At 42.2% G+C, this 20,523-nt stretch overlaps 1 protein-coding gene and 1 long non-coding RNA gene across 3 annotated transcripts in view; one reads left to right on the top strand and one right to left on the bottom strand.

Moving 5' to 3' along the window:
* Window positions 1–20,523, top strand: part of LOC111253767 (semaphorin-1A-like) — a 173,998-nt gene that overhangs the window by 67,247 nt on the left and 86,228 nt on the right. For both annotated transcript variants that reach the window (XM_086976286.1, XM_086976285.1), the window contains exon 5: window positions 8,575–8,940. In XM_086976286.1, coding sequence (XP_086832412.1) covers window positions 8,784–8,940 — 157 coding nt within the window. In that variant the 5' untranslated portion in view covers window positions 8,575–8,783. The remainder of the gene's footprint in view (window positions 1–8,574; window positions 8,941–20,523) is intronic.
* LOC147754403 (uncharacterized) overlaps window positions 595–20,523 on the bottom strand; it is a 51,959-nt gene continuing 32,030 nt past the window's right edge. Inside the window, exons 2-3 of the long non-coding RNA XR_015318071.1 lie at window positions 2,541–2,690; window positions 595–1,819 (exon numbers count right to left, since the gene is read on the bottom strand). This is a non-coding gene — a long non-coding RNA (uncharacterized LOC147754403). The remainder of the gene's footprint in view (window positions 1,820–2,540; window positions 2,691–20,523) is intronic.

The following is a 20,523-nucleotide window of genomic DNA, read 5'->3' as shown; positions in this document are numbered from 1 at the left end:
TTATCTATGAAGAAAAACGCAGAGGAGAAAAAATAATTCTGTCGTATGTCGTTCTTGCTTACGCGGCAGTGGCGGCGTTCGATCGTTGTTGCTAGAGCGATCACTGGTGCTCGGATGAAATTTTTTAATATTGATGTCTACGTTCAGACTTCTATGAAAAAAATTCATAAATAGATTAACGAGGGCTAATTAGATTTGAGCGTTCCCCGCTATCGCTTTCCTTTCTATTCGGCTTTTACTTGAGTGCGTCTTGAAACATCGTTCAGAATAACGAAAAACATACGAAACTACTCGTTCCTACTATCAAAGTGCGGACATCGTAAAGCTGGGCAGATCGTGTCAATAAGGCAAATCGTCGTATCATACCTGAAGGTATGGCGATTTGCCAAGTAGAAGGAAAGAGGATATCAAATCGTTTGTGCAAAGAAACAAATTACTGTAAAAAATTAATATTTGGCAACGAAGGTATCGAGCAGGGGAAAAAAGGAATGAGGAAAAGGTTATCCGCTCTATGACAGCGATATATTATGAGAAATCTTACAATGATACAATGTTTATATAGCAGCTTAATAATTTATGGCCTTTATTTTTTGTTCGTATTTTGGCCGCCTCGCAGCTTTGTCACAGAAGTTACGCTTGCAGGATTTGTCATAACTGCAATCTTGTTCCAATCGATTCTATGTTAGAATAAACAAATTGTTTGAATCTGATTAAAAAAAAAAAAGACATATTTTACCTGTGTGAAAGCAATCGTTCTTCTTTTCACTAAAAAACCAATTATTGACAAGACTCAACCAAAAACTTTTCTGTCTTTCTTTCAGCTTATCTTACCACACACCCCAGTTACCGAATAAGCCCACTTTCTTTCAAATGTGTTATTTTAGTAATAAGTTGCCTTCACTACTCGTTCATGACCGCGTCGCCTCTAACCTCTATGCTACAGCCAGAGTGCCAAAAACAAAAACACCGACACCACTGAAGATGACGCGAGCAATTAAAAGTAATTGGGCGGTTAAGTGGGGAAAAATCCATTTGTTGTCCGCTCTTGCTGCTTCAGCCATTAGACACCGCTAGGTTGTACGTACGTACGTACGTACGTACGCACGCACGCACGCACGTACGCACGCACGCACGCACGCACGTTTCTCTGGCATGTTATAGTCAATAAGGTTAGCCAATAAGGCAAGTTAAGTACCTGCGTTCGTTGGCCGTGGCATCTTCGACTGCGCGGTTTCCGGCAAAAGTGCTGATAAAAACGTCCGTGAATGGATGTAACGGTGAGCTGAGTATGAAATCGTGTGAGCAATGGCGACCGAAACAACGAAAGTGATTTACCTAGACGATACTGTGTTCAATTAGCTACTGTTATTCCTATTAGCTTCCTTAGAGTACACGTACTATATAAATGTGCTCCTACATGGTCGTTGACAATGTTAGCTTAGAATACCACAAGGAGAGGTATAGAAGGAAATGTGCCCGACTTGATTGGTAGTCGCATTGGTGCTTTGTTTTTTTTATTTAGCGTGGTCGTACGTCCGCGCTTGTACTGTCTAAGCATACGTATACTTGAATCGTAATACAGCGTTCGCTGCTAACTGACGCTCGACCGATGGCTTTCCCTTTCGTATGTCTCTAGAAGCAGCAATGAGAGCAGATCTTCAGAAGAACGGAGAATTAATAGAACACAGAGGCAATCACTCTTGTACGTGTGAAGAAGCTTGTTGGCTACGTTCGCTGTAGACAGTTGCATGAGGATGGCCTGCATCTGATGTCGGTGGCCAGTTCGTTGCCTATGACGGTGTGCGTCCACATTTTTCGCCTGAGAAAATACCAATATTAGTATTCGTACGTTCGCCATTGAGAACAGCAGTTGTGTCTGAAATAACGATTGTTGCTGCTGTTAAAAGTGTTGCCTTCACTACCGTGAGCTTAGCTAACAATATTAAGCGTACTTAATGGCCGGCTCCGTGCAGACAAACGGACCGGTTGATCATTCTTTGGGAGACGTCCTACATCTTCATCACTATGTACATTGGCAAATTGAACGAAGCAAAATTTAACAGCTTTGTCAGGACGGGCGAATCAGATACGTGCAATTTAACATGCTCATACATACATACATACATACATACATGCATGCATGCATGTATCGATTCGTTAGTTACTCGACGACTGTGTGACAACTAGGCCGCGTAATTGCGCAGTCGTAAAATAAGCAACGGTTGCCAACTCTGTTCGGCTGTCGTTATAGCCGAGTTAATTATTAGCTATACGTTATATATCGCCAATCAATAATAGTTAACAGTGGTAATTGTAGAAGGTTCCTGGGCACTTCCTTTTTTTCGTTTTTACGTCGATTTCTGCAAAACAAACAAACTTACCTCTCACGTCGTTAGCCACAGTGACAACGTTATTCAATATTAATGTTCGTATGATTTTTCTATGATATAATTATAGGCAAAAGGAATAGTCTTGCCTTGGCCGAGCGGCCAGCCGTTGTATAGCACAATAGCACGATTCACAAGTAAATGGGGACTTACCAGAAGCTGTAGACAGAGGTGCCACGGGCCCAGCAACAGGCATTAAAGTACTTATCGGCACAAGCGGTAGCAGCGATCACATCTGATTCTCTTGACGGTCAGATCGACTGATCAGTCAATCTGGTAACGAGTCATCAGAATGAACTCTTTCTGAAATTTTCATCGCTTGCTTTGTAGTATATTCTTCTATATTCTTGCAGGTAGGTCGGAAATATAGATAATATTATCTTCCTATCTACCTGCAATATTTATTAGCGCTGGTTGTATCGGTCTGAGGTGGCGCCCAGTTTTGCAATCGGCTTTTTTGGCTGATTTTTGGTCAGATATTTGGCCAGGGATAGGGGGGTGGGGCAGGTGCCAAGCTGATAGCGGCTCAGCTAAGTTATCTTTTGCTGTAAACCTTCGTCCAGGATTTGTTCTCCTGACCTAATGACAACAAAAAGTTTATCAAGGGATAACTCGTTATGAACCGAACCGATATTCTATACCTGCTCATAAATCTAAAATTAGGTTTTTGTATACACAAATCTAGTGACGCAATTTGCCCGGCTAATGAAAGTATGACTGGTTATTGTTAAGTAGGGTGCCCTCTAACATACATCACAGCATCTGATATTTGCTTCTCTGGCTGTAATGATCGTCAGCGAGAGGACTGATGTAAAATGTAGTGAACGCTATGACCAGACTCCTAGGGGGCTGAAGTGGTCCATATTTTATGAGAATTTATCACACGATTTGCTCTCCTGATGACATAGAATGGGGGCGTTCACGCTGGCAATCGTCGTAGAAGGCATGTCATCATTCTAAAAATTTGTGCAAAGGTCCTATGCAAATATGCGCAGATGAGTAGATAAATGTGTGGTGCTAGCGTTAAGCGTTACCTCAAGCGGCTGACTTCCAACACGAAACAAAGCCACTTGTGAACTTCGGCTATCAGGTGTCCTTAAATCTATCAGGCAAACACGGTCTTCTAACTATTACTGTGATTATTGTTACAAAGGTTGCTCATTAAAATCTATCGGCCTGTCAAAAAGGCTATACGCGTTGACATTTCTTAACGTTAACGGGTATGATTATTATTTTATGACAAAAAAAAGGCCAATTTATAGAGGTTATACATATTTGATAGGTGACGGGCATACGTTGCACGAAAGTTTAGAAAGGAAATGGTCTCATTTTAATTAATTCTTCATGAACGACAACGAATTCCTTATCTAAAACATCTACTTAAAGGGCACATACTATATTCATGCAAATTGTCGACATATAAAGTGTGGCATACGAGCTAATGGGCGTGAAAATATATAGACCAAATTGATATATCGGCTCGTAAATGTCATACGACCTTATCCAGTGAACTAGTGAATTAATGCGTGGTAAAGGGGCGTGCGTTAGGCCACACGTGACCTGTTTAGATTCGTTTTACCCGATTTGAAATAGGAACCAGTTGTAATCCGATTGTTAGAAAGGTAAGCACTCTATTTGTGCCTCGTAATTAAAGTAGTTTTGATAACTCTCAAGCTCTCGCCAAAAAAATCGACAAAAACAGCGTCAGGCTGTTCAGGACATTTTACACCGTAAGTTTTGTATTGTCGTTACAATAACTTGTCCCAATAAGTAAATACAAAATATACGACGACGTTTTATTTTATGAACTAGACGTAATTGTGTCACAATAGAGATGATTTTCTTGCACAGTTTCCATTCGAAAGATTCGAAGACGATCTCTTGACTTCCTCGCCAAGGTTCCAATATGGGCCACTTTGTTCTCTTGTTATGCTTCTTACGTTGCGCTATCTACAGCCAGCCAGCCAGCTAACTAGTTGGCAGCTACCCTGTTACGCAGCACGAGGTACGGATGCATGAAAACGTATAACTACTACTACTACTACTACTACTAGCAATAGTATTATTTCTTTTGGAGCTAATGGCTGCTATTACATGCTGCATTGAAAAAAACCAAATAGAAATTAGACATAAGCGACTGTTGGTGCGAGTTAGAAGGATTACGAACATCAAACATGGGCCTACTCACGAGGACAACAGAATAAGGCTACACATCGTGAACCAGAATCGTCTTATGTACGTTCTAGCCAACTCGCGACCGCCCTTACTTCGAGCTCGCAGAAACGAAAGCCCTTGAGACTAACCTCAGAAACTGGGCGCGGAGATCTGCGAAAATTGATAAACATTTCTTTGCGTTGGATGCGGTCAGAACAACGGGTTAAAAATGAAGAGCCGGTTCAAAAGGCATGTCATTAGTTGCTTTACGTGCATAGGTTCCACCATATAGTTTGCAAGAAAGCAGGTCTTCAGGACCCTTCGATACATGGATATGCTCCGGACGCAGTGTAAATTGTGATCGATACCATCCTGTTCGTTGCCCCCTAGCGCTATCTTTCGAACATCTGGCAAATAGGTTCTATGAATTTAACAATACTCGTATAATCAATATGAGCGCAAACTATGCTAAATAGTTCTGTATGTTTTCTCTGATAGTGGGATATTGTGCACTTGGCCTGTGTGTGCAAAAGTCTCGGCCACCATGAGAAAAGGTGATTGATAATAGCCTGTTGTAGTACAACAAAGTACAGGTGAATGAAGATATTTTTAAACACGTAATTTACATGTGCTTCGGTTACGCGTCGAAAGGATAAGCGTAATCTAAAGCTTCGATGTACGGTCACGCTATTTTTGTAATTCGATCATTCCGGCCCCCCGTCTGTCTGGCTAGGGAGCCATTCGTTTTTGCAGGCACAGCCTCTGTTCGGAATATCGACGCCGGTCACCTACGCACGACAGTGACGATATGTCTGTACCATGGCTCCCCCCACCCCACCCCCTCGCCCAGTCCTAAATTTCTCAGGGACAACGCTGCTGTTTCTGAGAACGTAAAGAACGAGGGAAGTGGGAAACACCTAGTTGATTGCGCTGCTTATCTACGCTCGAGTGCACCATTAGCATTTTATAAATAAAAAAAAAGAACGTTCACCGGTTTTTTTTCCACCATATTTGAGACTGTTCTTTCTCGCACGTAACATCTATACAATATAAGTTTGAAGCAATATAGGAATGATATCCGCATCGCTCATTCTGTTTCTTGTGCTTTTTTTTTCCTCACAAACCGAGCGCGTACCGTTAGTACCCAGTGAAATGCAAATACGTAGTAACTGCATTCGTTTGGTCTAAAACTAACAAGATCCACCACTATTGGCGCATACGGTTTTATAAATCTCATATGGATTTTTGAGTTCATATTCATAGTTAAGCATCCCCTGAGACGGCTGACTCCTGCCAACACAAAATGAAGTGTGCGTATGTCCGGCTTCGAACCTGAGCTATCTAGATTCTTGTAAATCCAGAAACCACCGAGAATAGCAGAGAGTATGATCTGGCTGTATGTGTGTGAACGTTGATGTTTGCCTGCTAACTATTCCCTAAGGCATGAGCAGCACAGTGATGATGTGGTGCAGACCAGAGCCAGTTCAGCTACTTTGAGCCAATCTCTTGTTCACTAGCTCGTTGAGAACGACAATGGGCGACAAAGGACGAGACAGACATAAGGGAAAAAGGGTTGGGACTCGAAACCCAGCGGAGCCTTCAAAGAGACAGGTAAGCCGATGGAATTAAATACGTCCCGTACGTTCTTTTTCTTTCTAACTCTGGGTCGAACAACTTCGCTCACGCCTGCGTCGGGTTGGGCGACAGAGATAAATTGTGGGTCTCCGGAGAAACGGAGTTTCTAAACCAGCGATGGTGTATCAAGTCAGAGTAGAGTAACGAGTGTAGTGGAAATCGGAGGACAACAATTATGGCTTGATACGAGAACCATTTAGATTCCCGAATTTGCCTGCGTTGCCAAAATATTTGCACGTACGATATAAATGAAAAAGGTCTGTTTGTCTGTTTACTCATATGTCTAAAGTCAATTCCTTGACTCGTACTTCGTGCACGATTCTTTCGTGTTCCGTTTTATTTGAGTTTCGGTATATTTTTTACTATTATGGATGACCTATGTGAGACGTGCGAATAATTGGAAAAAAAATATGAAACAAACGGACGTTTCATGGGAGTTAGTGAAATGCAGACCAAGCTTAAGAAGTAACAACAACGGTTATGTTCTCTATTGCCAGAAGGGGACTACTAGCTAACCTATGCGATATCGCGAAGTACTTTAGTGTACCTTGTAGTGGTAGCACCGGCAGTCAACGGGGCATGTGAGCTTATTCAAGCAGCACTCAGATTTCTGACAACACCCAATAACTGGGAGCGGCCTTAGCCGCATGATGTCTTGCTTTTAAGACAATAAGAGTGCCTCATAGATCAGGCTCCACTCACCAGGCGAAGCTTATCAAGGGCTCGAAGTCTACAGCCTCGTGTGCAGTAAAGCTGTGCTACAGACAGCAAAAACTACCAAATACCTGCACCATACTTGCACATATGGCAGGCCGAAGTGTCGAAGAGCGGATAGACAATGTCATCTAACACTACCGAACCTGTGTACAGATTGCAGCCTGTGTTATATGAGAGAATAACCAAGTTAGCTTTAGCAGAAAGACAAAAATATTTTTGTTTTTTTTTAACTGCCTTGGTTTTTCTACATTGTTGCTGTCCCTTTCAAGGAAGGCCCAACGATTGAGTAAGTGACGCATAGCGATAGCCTTGTGTAGCTTCTAATGGACGTGGTGGTTCCAGCCAGCAGTACATATGCATCGCTCAGGGAAATCAGCCCAACGAATCAGACAGCGTCGAGGCGGCACGAGAAAATGACGGGGCTCTATCGCCCCCATGGCCTCTTTCTTTCTCCCGCCTTTGGAAAGTGGTACCCTGACAGATGTGTGCAAAGCCTTTTCTGGGTCAAGTCACGTGCAGACATCACTTTGCTCGTTTTGATTTCAACACTTAACACGTATGTCTCCTAGCCGCGTAACCATAGTATATGCGTGTTCTGTCTAGGACGAGCACACATACGGACACGGAGAGACAGTCAGACCTCACAGAACAACTACGTCCATCGCCTGAGCCAGCGGTACTCCTCATGAATATTCAGAATTTAACCTAAGCCAAGCTAGACCTCTACCTAGCACCCAGCTGTCGTTGACTAAGAGAGATTCACGAAAGATGTTTAAGGATTCTACACCTCTGTTACCCTCAGGCTGCTCCGATAAGCTTAGAGCTATAGAGTGGCTGTTGTTGACCAGAAGTCAGTTATCATCAAAAGAAGAAAAAGTCATGTCCGTTTTTTTTATCTTATAACGGCTGTGCTGTACTAAGCCTCTCGTAATGAGCCATCCTTATCACCATCGCCCCCGTTGGCGCTGCCGTCGCCACTGTTCACCGCCACGTGTCCAGAAAGTTGATGAGGTACTTGTTACAAAGTCGACTTCTGGCGATTTTTGGTAGAAGCAGGACTAGAACTATGACTCTTGTGTAGTTTCTGGGCTCTTGAAGTGTTGTTTAGGGTCTACGAAGCACACCTGGAAACGAGGGGCAAATTGCTTTGTAAAATAAGCATTCCCCGCGCTAGATGATTTGCTCAAGCGTTGGTAACAATATAGAAAGTTTAAGGTTCTATGTTGCCAGGTTATACTGCATGAACATGAAAATGAGATATAGAAAGTAAATTGCATTCGCTGCGTTATGCGCTTGGCTCTGCGAAGCTAGGGAAGTTCCTGGCTCAAGGATTCATTTCTAAACGGTTCCAAAGCCTCTAAAGCCATGAAGCACACGGAATTAGTTCTCGCATCGATTCAGCTTGATAACAAATAGTGCCCTTTCTGCTTTTGATTTGAAACCGTTTCTAAAGTTGTTATGTCGGTAGATTATCCAACTCAGAACATATAAAGTTGCTTTGTATTTCATTCCATGGAACTTATTTGTAAGATCAATAAGAATCATGAGTTCGTAAAGGATATGTATCGATGTAATCGCGCTAAAGCCACAACGTCTAATCGATGGTATACATACAATATTACAATATTTAGTGTAGGTAATTAATCCTCACCTTGTTTTCTGTTATGTCCTCTGATTTCAGAGATATGGCCACACTGCGACTTGAACGGGTGGAGTTGCGAAATCCGGCAGGCGGATGTCTGAGCGAAGGTAAACGGTACTTCGAATGAGACGTCATCCGGCTAATGTGACCACTTCAAAGCAAGAACTCTGCAGAGATCCGTTTTCCCCGTGTTAACGAGAACAGGAAGGATATCTTGCATTCTTCCTCAAAGTGCAGCTCGGAATACCATGGATCGGACAGCAGCGATAACAACGACACGGCCGTCGTGCCCATCAAGGACCAGTTCATATTCAATTTTACTGCTGTTCTTTGTAGCACAGGTCCTTCGGAATGAGGCCGCGTGGCAAGACAACATTCAACCAAAACTTCGCATCAACACCTTACGTAAGTATCATATTAGGGCTTAAGCCTCAATCAGCTTAGCCATGCGATATAAATGCTTCTATAGGTTTCTATTACGTCTGTGGTTACGTATCCCTAATTGCTAATGCAGATCCCTCTCTCTCTCTCTCTTATGGATAATGTTAATATTTTTCCTAATCTTAAACGAACAGCTTTCCTCGCGCTTTGGGAAAAATATAGAATAAGGGAAAATTGGACAATTTGCTACCATATATTTGAGTTATATATGAAAGTCCAAGTTCAACCTTCCGAAGTCGAAATAAACGGCGTCAGTTGACTTACAGAGACAAATCAACCACTAAGCCGCTCTTCACTGCCTGCATTTTCACATCTCGCTCACCTTTAAGACATGGTCAGCATTCAATTGTGGATTACTATAGGCACAATATTTAGTTAAAAACCAACAACACGAGTAAAAATACATTGAATAACCTAATCTTTACAAAACTTCAGCCGTTACCGGGTATAATCTCTAGACTGAAAATTGGCAACCACCGTGTGTACGGGAGCCCACAAAAGATTTAAAAAGACAAGTAAGGCATTAGCTTATGACGAAAGAAAAGGATAGCTGGGGATCATAATTCATCGACTGTCCCATGAATCTACCGCATTGTGTCAGGCCATATTGGCAATTCATAATCGGGAAAAAACTGAAAATAATACTCGTGATAATAACACATATATCTATATCCCAAATGCCCGTAAGAGTACTACAGCAAATTATATTGCATAGCAGTAGCAGCAGCCTAAGAATAAGCCGAACACACGCACACATAATGTTTATTTAGCAATTATTCTTAGACTGCTTTCCACTTGTCGCATTGGAGGTGTTTTAGACCCCCACATTGGCTGCGGATGGAACGCTTAGCATCATGGCCACCCTCTCGTATACAATATTTGTACGCACTTTGCCGTGGTTTCCCATCTAACAGCTGGAAGGTTCTTCGATGAGCTCGTTTCCAGAGCCCCGCTACATACTAACGTGAAGGTCTTTACATGTCCCTAATGCCAATCTATACCTGCCCTCATCTGAGTCTGGCCTGCCCTCAGCCAAGAGGATATTTTAGTTTAGCCTCCCTCGTCTGAAGGTAGCAGCTTTTTCAGGGCCTCGCCTCTGTACCGCCCCATGTCCCCCTCTGTGGTTGTTTCCCACAAACTCGAATTCTTCTGCCAACAAGACTTCGTCTACCATCTCTGTACTCTTTCCTTTAGGCTCATTAGCTGTTTGCAAGCTGCCACTCTGTCTTTCCTAGTATCCATTCCAGGACACGTGCTGCAGGCAGAGACTGTTGCTTGCGTCATACAAACACACCGATTTGCCCCTAAATGTTGGTCGCTAGGTCAGTCGATTTCTTTGTTCGTTCATTCTACATCACCGAATGTCATTATGGTATCTATAATCTATTCGCGTTGCTGAGGAACTGCTGAGAAAACAGCCCTATGCTTATTCTTGCTAAGAGTTGCTTTCGGCGGCATTCTAGCAAATTCCAGTAGACTGACCCAGTCCCTTGCATGCACTGGGTAATTCAACGCTGATAATTGACATCCACAACGATGGTCGCTTTTTTTAGCTAGCCGGCAGAGGTTATTCCGCCGAATTGGCGTACTTGCATGCGCATGTCTGAGTGTGCATGCTACTCCCTAATCGGAACGGTTGTCCACCACCCGCTTTGCTCAGGTACATCATGATCAGCAGCCTGGAAAATGGTTGAAAGGTCGAATGCTTGCCTCATCGAGTTCCTGAACAGAAATGGTTGAACATGTTGCTATCAGCTAAATCATGTCCAAGGGCCTCGCTCGATCTTAGCTTGTGCGCTTAGAACAGAAAATCCCACGCTGATAAGTAACGAAGGTACAGGCCCGTTGCGTGTGTCCCTCTGTCGGCTAAACAATATATCATATAAAAATTCTAAGCTATGGTAAAGTTGTACCTCCTCTCGTATTTTGGTCAACGGCAAATTCTGATTTTAGATCTGTCGATGCTATTTTTTTAAAAAAACCTGCTCTTCAGTAGCATTTTCCGCAGTTGGCCCATATAATTCGATAGCCCTTCAGTTCAAGCACTCTATAAACGACCCAGCAAATCCACCCACATGTTGTAAATGTCTCATTTCTTACTGGTTCACCCTTAAATAGCCTCTACCTAGGCCCAAGTATTACATAACTGTATAGCGCGTTTCGCATACACCGCAATAAGAGCTGCAAATTAACCACCCGCCACCAAATTAACCACCAAACCAACATAACCTATGTACATTCATTTTCCCAGTACAGGCACACAAACACTATACCATATACATAATTTTACCATATACATAATGTACAATGGTATTAGATGATGCGCCTGTCTGTCCGTATACAATGGTATATGTGACTTCGGTTAAAAGAGTGCAGTTCTTCTTGCTGAAAGCGCTGCTGCCAGCTAACGTTGCTTCCCAAACTATAATATCACCGGTACAAACAATCGAAGTCAAACAAACTTTTACTGGGTAAGCTCGACGAAAAGAAAATCGAAATAGGCTCTCTTGTGTATTTAAATATCGGGATAGCATGTTTGAAATAAACAATGCCAGGATAGGACGGCGACTGTGGGAATGCGTTCTCGTCAGTAGAAAGTACATCAATAGGCGCACGGCTGACGGGGTGTGCGTACATTCGGTAGGGGTTATTCCTCCATATGATTATCGTTGCTTCAGATAACGTATACGTTAGTGCAATAGTATAATACAATTGTCCTAGGAAACATTTTTTTTTTCTATAAAGTTCATTAGAGCGCATGTATATCATTCCTATATTCATCAAGCTTTTGAAGCGACTTTTATTAGGTTTAATTTATTATTATGTGCACGTCATAGAGCGCCATTGGCAATAGAAATTTGGATCGTATAAACTCGTACATTAGCAGAGCCCGACTAGAACCAAGTACGGCCTCTTTCGTACCCCAGGATACTCTCATGCTGTCTAACAACTTACATTTCTGTTTCTAACTTCCACTTCGCGTTGAATCGGCCGTTTTCCTCGATTGCTTCGTAATCTTAGCTAAGCAAGAACTTTTTCCTTCGCTTTCTGGCTTAGAATTTCTGCCAGCTTTTTTTGAGAACTGCACAGAGGTGCAATTGTCCCATAAATGCTGTTTGTGCTTTCAAACAAACAGGTGAAGCTGAATAATGATCTTGTGCAATCGTTTTACCCGTAAGATGCTAAAGCTACTGCTGGTTGAAGAGACCTGCATTCGTGTAACGTTAAAGGAATCCGCTGTAACTAGAAGAGAATGGAAGGGCAAACATGAATCGTCTAGGAAAAATGATGAAAAAAGACCAAAAGCACACAGGGCATCAGGAGTCTAAAATAAGCGCTGGCATAACATCTATATTAACCCAAGGGCAAGGTTCATGCGCAGTAAAGGAGCCCTTTTGTCCCACGATACTGGCCGTTATCCATGTGGGTAAAAGGTTTTTTTTTTCTAAAAAGCTTTTGATTTATTTACGTTTAATGGAATGCTATTCTTGTGGAAGCGCAGTCGAAGATTGAGATATTCGTCGGACAGGGCCGGATCGCTGTGTGTGGCTATTAAATCGACCAGAAATAGATTTAACCGTTTAATTACTTAATATTTACTGTTTAGACTTAGTTGGTTCAGAGTTTGCTTCTATTTGATTGATCGTTTCATTTCTAACCAAGTTTTATATTATATCTAAAGTAACCCTTTAATTTTTTCGAGTAAGCATACGAATGTGTTCTTAGAGTAAACTTTCACAACCCACAAGCGAAGCTCTCAACACCGGGTCGTCAACATTAAGTTCATACACGATCAAAATTAGTTGTCTATATTTAGTACTGACACCTTGTTTCTATCGATTCCTATACGTACAGCTTATATACACACAGACCGTCACCCAAATAACCGGTCATCCCCGCGAACGAGCCATTATCGGACCGCCGCTCTTACGTCTGATACTGTTTGTCTTGGTCAGGTGACGAAGTAATTGAACATAATTAGGCGGGGCCGAATGTGACTGGATTACACAACATACCTAAATATAGATTTCCAGTGCCGCCAATCTTCGTTTTCCTTCATAGCAGAAGTTCGGCATCTGTCAACTGTTGACCTAGGACTATTTACTCGTAGTTCGAAACTGCATTTTCTAGTAAAAATACTGCGAGGCAAAGGACCTACGAACTCTGACACGGCACCGCTGTTGCTGCTGTTTTTTCATGAAGTTGTTGAAAGACTTCAGAACTCGCCAGTCCACGAAAGGCGATAGAACGTCTCGAACTATTTGCGATGCCGGTCATCGAGAATGTAGCGGTACGGAATTTTTATTACGACAACCTTGTTATATCGTATCTTCCAATTGTTATGTTTTGCTACGCGAAGTCAATTTTTCTCTCGTTTATTTTTTCTTGTTTCAGCATCAAACAGACCTTTGACAACGAGCCAATCAATTTGATCAAATAGGTATAACAGCGTAAATGTACACAACACAATCGCGTGTCGCTGTTACCTTTCGTTGCTATTATTCGTTACTCCTTTTCCTGTATGAAATTATACACAAATACGTTTGTTGTGGTATCAGTGACTGTTGACGTTTTGAAAGGGAGTACATATAATGCCTGTGAACATTTAAGCTTATAGGAGGACTGTTGTATGTGTTCTGTCTTCTATGGCACAAATAGGCCGACGCTAATAGCATTATTGTTGTCGGTGGAGAGTTACGACGCACAAAAGCTTTGATGGGCAAGTCGCGTTAAAGTTTGTCGAAGTTATGACTTCTAACGTCAGCGGCAGTAACTGCCGCTACGGCCATCGCACGCAGCCTTAAGCGCTATACCCAGGGAATAAATCTACATGAACGGAACAAATGTCCTTGCCTACGAACTAAAAAGGCGCAAAAACCAAACAACTAATAGAGTCACACGTACACTAACTGGATTGAGTCTTCACTCTGTCGCTGTTCGCTGCAAACGGATCGCGTATCTCCGCTTTTCGTTGTGTAAATTCGTTAGGTCATTGGTGAAATTAAGCGAAGGAAACGAAAAAGTAAGATCGTTTCCTTTTAGCCAATTATTCTCCTCTCAAAAGTGCCACATTTGTGTGGTCTCTATAGGCATTTATTAATAGTGGTGCTTGTTTTGTTGAGTACAAGGTAAACGCAACGTACGTTTTTCCTTTGTTTTCATGTCAGAGGCTATTGAATTTATAATAAATTCAATAAATTCAAGAGCTTTTATAGTTATAATAACTATAAAAGCTCTGTCCTAGCGTAGCAGCAGGCATTTTATAAGAAGTTAACTATTCGCAATTGATTTAGTACAGTCAACATCATCCGGGTAGGCCGTGCGCGATTTTTTGGTCATCAGTTGACCTCTACCGACCATCAGCGACTATTCTGAGGCTCGCACTACTTTAATACAAATAATAGATTCTTTCTGTCGCTTCGGCGCCATTAACAGAACTGCAGAGCTACGTGAGTGTTCGTGCGGGTCGTGTCCTTACGGCGGCCTTCCTATTACTGTGCCGTGAAATATAAGGTACTGTGCTTCCGGAAACGTTTCACCTTAACCGGTCCCTGTTCATCGTCGTTTTCTTATATCTTGTAACTTGTCCGTGTTACGATTTTAGTGTTTTGTACACTTTTGTGGTATCGTTGCGTCTATTACCGGTATCAATGCCCCTAGTAAGGGCACTGCCGTCGTCACGAACCAATTTTTAACTCCAGCAATTAGCTCGTTTCTGTTTTGATACCACTTCGTCACCACTATTTTATCGGCGTTTTATTTGATAGTCACCTCGAACGAAATGAAGGATCGAGCGGGCCAGACAAACAGCTACTAATGGCTCGTCTATCGATAGCAATAGTACTAGAAATGATATTATATTTGTTGATGCACATTGTAAATGGTTTACTTGTTGTAAACCTGTGAATCTTCAGTCAGAAGTGACGTTTTTCTCTGTTGTGGAAAATAGTTCGTTCTTCTTCTTCGTCGTCATACACAAGAGTGATTGCGTTGTATGCCCATCATGTTTTCTGTACTGTCTGTACCGTAGGGAGCAGCCGGGCGATTCGTGCCGAATCCGTGACAGAATTTGCCACATTGAAAACAAATGCCCTACCCGACACAGCTCAGGGTTGCGTGCGGCGTACTCCCTATCAATGGTAATAGACTTTTTTAAACGTATACATACAGTTTGCTTTTCGAGCTTCACGTTCGGTATCGCCGTTAGGCATCGAATCTACTTAAGGCTATGAAATTGTCAAAAACTAGCAGCATGTCTACAATGGTGTGTAGTAGGATTTGGGAAAATCGGTCTTACACACGTGTACCACTGTGAATGAAAAGTAAGCTAACATTGCATTCTGTATGATTCAAATGCCACAATAAATTAGCATTTATCAGGCCAAAAATGAGGCAATTTATCTCGGCTTTTTTTATTCGCTCTTTCCGTTTCTACAGTTAGATAGCCTTCAGTAATATCTATTTTACGTAAGTTAATAGTTGAATTATATTCATGTAGAATGTGATAATTTTTAGCGATTGACCTCTCACATGTACTGATTATGCTGCAACAACTTCCAGCCAAATGTCCCAAAATATAGTACTCAAATAGTACTATAACGAAATACAATCGTACGTTCATACGTTTACGTCTGTTGTGGGCGAAAAAAAAAATTGAAACAAAATGCCCATGGTGGAATAATGCTTAGTAATAATAATTTTTGAGATCAATACCCGAGAATAGAGCATTGCCTGTTGCTGTTTGTCGATTCCTATCTACTACAACACAAGCAGTGCCAAAAGATATTAACAATATCAATGAAGTAAGAGTTGGCGTTTTGATTTAATATCATATTGGCTCATGTTGGTCGATCGCCGCCCGTCACCGGTGCCTCAGGAGGCACTATTCCACCGTCGACGAGCCTAGTTCGCGGGTCCGCTAAAAAAGCCGTCATCAAACAGAACCCTCTCGAAGTTGTGACATTTGGTAATGACGCACAATTAACAGCAACAATTGCAACATCTATAGTCCATAGAATTAGGCGCAGATTTCTAGTATATGAACTGCAAAAACAGACATTGCTTTCGCGCTTATTTGCTCCTCACGGCGACAGCCGACCTATGGCATTTTACGTCATTCACTTCCCTTTCGTTGTTATTTCGCCTACTCGTAAGTCTCAGGACGCATCATCTGAAAATATTAACGAGGAAGTAGAAAAATCGATATCTGAAGACCGTGGACCTCTGCTAGCGAAATGGGAACACATAGCAATAGACATTCAGGGTAATACATGAGCATGGAGAAATTTCGAAGCGGTCTGTGTATATATATGTGTGGATAAGACAGCAGGGATCATGTACATTCACTATGTGAAGCTAGGTATATCAGTTCAAATTGAAGTGCCTAAACAAGGCTAACAACGAAGACAAACGCTTTCGATACTTACTGCTGCAGACAGTAAGAATTTCGCGTTTCATTAGCCAAACAACTCTTGTTGCGGTTTAGGTTCGAACCCGGGCACGGACATATTTAGCTTCGTGTTGGGAGCCAGCCGTTTGATGGAATACCTAACGGTGATACCGGACGAAAAACTCGACACATAGAGGCGCACAACTTACCGCTGCATATCTATATTGTGCAATAAATTACTCAATATTGAGTTAATATTAAGTTTTCATCGCTGTAGAAAGTTGCACTGGTGTCCTAAATATGTACCTAATAGCCTCAAGTTAGGCCGGTTCACCTCAGTTCTTGCTTTTGCCACATTTCCGAATATACTTCTGTGTATTAGCACTGACTCTCTAAGAGTGAAGTCCATTCGTTGTCCAGAAGTTTTTAGTCCATTAGTTGACGTCAGCCTAAAATCAACTTGAACTCGAATAAAGAGAACGATCCGCTTTCGTACTTGCCACCACTGTATTCCACTTGTGATCAATACATATCTTTACAAGAAAAAGCTCTTCGCCAAGATCTTTTTTACCTGCCACGTTCACTAACGTAAGGTAGCCGGTTCTATTGCAGATACACACAAATAATATTGGACACCAAAAAAGGCATAAGTTCAAGTTTTTTTTTATTCAAGTGATATCCCCTTTGTTCTTTATTGTTTTCCCTTCCGGCTATGCCGGTTTATCTACTCTGCGTGGCAGCCACTAGCAAAATACTGGCATAAGTGCCAGGAGACGCTTCTGCATCGTTTGCCACCACGCCGTCGTTCATTCGTTGTCGTCATTGTTGTTGTCGCTGTCTGCTACATCTTCTGCTGCGCCCTCGTCCGTGTTCCGTTGATGTTAAAGCGAGAAAAAGAGAAAGGGAGAAAGAGAGAGGGAAATTGATAGACGAAGAAGAAGCCGAGGTCAAGGGGTTAAACAGATTTTCTCGCATCCTAGCTTCTATCCGCCAGCTTGACCTGCGTTTGCCACGTCCTTCGCAACCGCTGCCTCGTTCTGCCTTTTGCCGGTTACCCCCTGGGACCCTCACCCGCGCAGGAGTGACGGCGATTGCCAACGCATCCTCTGTATCTTTGTCTTTTTGAAAGGAGTTTGCTTTGTCGTGATTGATGGTCCCGCACCCTGAGGATACTGGTCAAGCAAGGAAAGTTGCAGCGCTTTTGGGCCCGTGTTATCATTCTCTTTAGTTTGACTTCTCCTATACTTAGACAATGACTCTGCAACGGTTCCCCATGCCTGTATAGTCAACTCACTGGCCCAGTAGGTAACTTGTATTCGTGACGTAACAGCAAAGGTAGAGATCTAGAGGTAGTCTTTTCTTTTCTTTCTGACGTCGAGAAAAGCTCCGAGCAAGAATATAGCTAGAACGAACGCCAGGTTGGCCGTAAGATAGCAGTGGGTATTTTGAAATGGGCTTAGGCTAAGATAAAAAGGAAAGGTAGGGACTAAGTGGAGCACATCTAAAAATCCTTACTATTACAGTACCATTAAAAAAAAAACGAAATATTTATGCCACTTTAGACTCCTTCTATTTGCAGTATACTATATATGTGTGAACATATACATGTTGAAACAATAGAAAGATGTGGCCATTTAAGATTGTCTAGGACATATATCCCAGTAATCGGTGTCGTTCTTGCTTGGCTATAACGCAGAATGTAAATCCGCGTATATGGCATCATTCTGTGTTTTATGCCCTTTTGTTCGTTCTACTCAGCACAAGCTATTGTCTGCGTGATAGGATACAATAGAGCAGGGTTGAGCAAGAGTGGCACCAGCAATAGGCTCGTTCAGTTGAGGTTGTCTCGCTAAGTCCTATTTGGACTGAATAGTTGCCTTCCTAGTTCATTCGGTCGGTCTCTTGTGGGAGTTCGTCGGGGGTAGCTGGAACTCCTTTGGCTCAAGCTGAAACTTCGTTCGGACCTCGCGCGAAGAGCGATGACTAGGAGCTCTGCTTGGATTCCTCTTTTGCAGACGAAAACCGAAAAGGATGCGGACCTAAAACGAACAAAAGGGAACAACAGCTCAAGAGAAGACAGACGAACCAGGCGTAAGGGCAGTCCGACGACTTCTCTTATCCTCCCCTCTTTTGCCGCTTTTTCCACCCCGTATACTTTGAAGCTTACTTTCGTATCGTAACAGACCAGGAAGAGAGATCCAATGGCAGAAGGCGATGCGGAGCAGAAACACTAGCGCTAGGACTACCCACAGGGTAGTCTGTGCTACTAGACAAGTACGTTGCCAGCAAAACGAGGAAGTCGGCATTTCAAAAGTGAGAAGGTTATCTCGGCAGCACGCAAACTGCTTCGTCTTGTAGAAAGAAGCCAACGCAATACATTATAAAGCGAATGGAAGTGGATAGATTGTGCAGAACTGAGGTGGACAGGACGAAGTGACGGAAGGCATAACGGTCAGAGGGAAACGTGATAGAAACTACTGCTTCCCGAGGCTCTACGAATTTTCCAAATGAACTAGCGTGCTCCACTAAGTCTTTAAGAAGCCTGTCAAAGAAATTTCATTGTCTGTGCTTTGTAGTTTTTTTTGCTTTTTATATATATATATATATATATATAAATATATATATGTATATATGTGGTTGAGTACGACAAGAGGGGTGGATACAGCGGAAACCAGCAAACATATACATCTATTTTATTAAGAAATTGCTTGAATATACTAATTACGTAAATGTTGTAGTTATTTTAATTCCATTAAACGCTGTCACTACGGTGGATGGTTTATCAAAAAAAATCGAACGAAAAGCAAGGTAAGAGAGGAAATTAGGAACTATGCACATCTAAAAAATATCTTTTCTATAAAAAATTGCTTTAGAAGTTATTATATTGTACTTGCTATACTATATGCATAATACATTAGGATCTGTATGAACTTACCGTTGATTTGAACTTTCAGCGAGCTTAAATTACCACCAAGGCTATCTAGGGTGGTATACGCTTTTTTAAACAAGCTGTCAGCAAATACGATCTGAGATCAGGGCTAGTAGGGGTTGCAACTTATACTGAATAGACCATTGCCACTTCGCCTGTCAATGGGAGATTCTATTCTTTGCTAGCAAAACATTGGGGCAGATCGTTGACTGGTCATAGTTCCTTTTCGTCTGACAGACTAAGTGGCAAATTCTCCAAAAAACCATGATCGTAATCGCTAAAGTGACGAGATTACGTTCAGATTAGCTAATTGTTTCATACTTTTATTAATCATTATTTACAGCCATTTATGTAGCCTAACACTGGTTTTCTCTCTAGGTTATGACACTAATAAGTATTATATTCTTGTTAGGGTTTGTAGGTGAGTCTTTTGACTGAGAACAATCGTGCTTCACCGAATCATATATCACGATATAGAAATATGGCCCTGGCCGAAGCTGAAGTACGCACAAGTCTGGCATCCTTCGCTGTACTTCTAGCTATTAGCCATCTCGAGTAAACTACGCAAAACATAACAGAAATGAGCAGACGTAGGTTTCCATGAAATGGGTAAGAAGTATTCGAGTTGTAGAGCAATAAACCCGTCTCAGTCATGAAAAACCCTATTTTTTTTAAGTATCAGTGACACCTTAGTTCTAACGGGCACGGAACACGTTAGAACATATGGCACGCGTGTACATATATCGTGGGGCAATCCGCTGAGTATTTGACGTTTATATTCTGCGGAGTTAGTGACTTCGATGAGGTAAAGGTGACTTGTGGCTGGCAGGTGAAATCCTCATCATTTTAGACAACAACTTACGGGCTGTGTACTTCTCTGCAAGATTTGATCCATTTTCTCTAAGTAAGCTGCGAGCTGGGAAAAGGAACGTGATTCCTTCTCAGATCGACGTTGTGATGGCGCCGTTATCTGCCGTAAGGGTGGCTGTTTTGAAAGGTTTCTGCTTGATCTTCCTTTTAATGATGGCTCTTGCTGAAATTGATAAATCTAAAAGCCAGACAGAGATGCTGATTGGACGGCTACGTTAGCGTTGCCGTAGCGGACGTTGCTCGTCGAAAACAAATTCTATGTGTAGAACAGCCATTCGGATGTTGACTGCATGCAGCGGAGTATTGACTTTGGGCTGACTGATAAGATTTGCACGATGCAGTTATTGTCTTCTTTCCA

Source organism: Varroa destructor, unplaced genomic scaffold (genome assembly GCF_002443255.2).
Source record: "Varroa destructor unplaced genomic scaffold, Vdes_3.0 BEIS01000007.1, whole genome shotgun sequence".
NCBI lineage: Eukaryota > Metazoa > Arthropoda > Arachnida > Mesostigmata > Varroidae > Varroa > Varroa destructor.
Note: the sequence above shows the minus strand (reverse complement) of the source record. Positions and strands in the feature narration are given on the sequence as shown.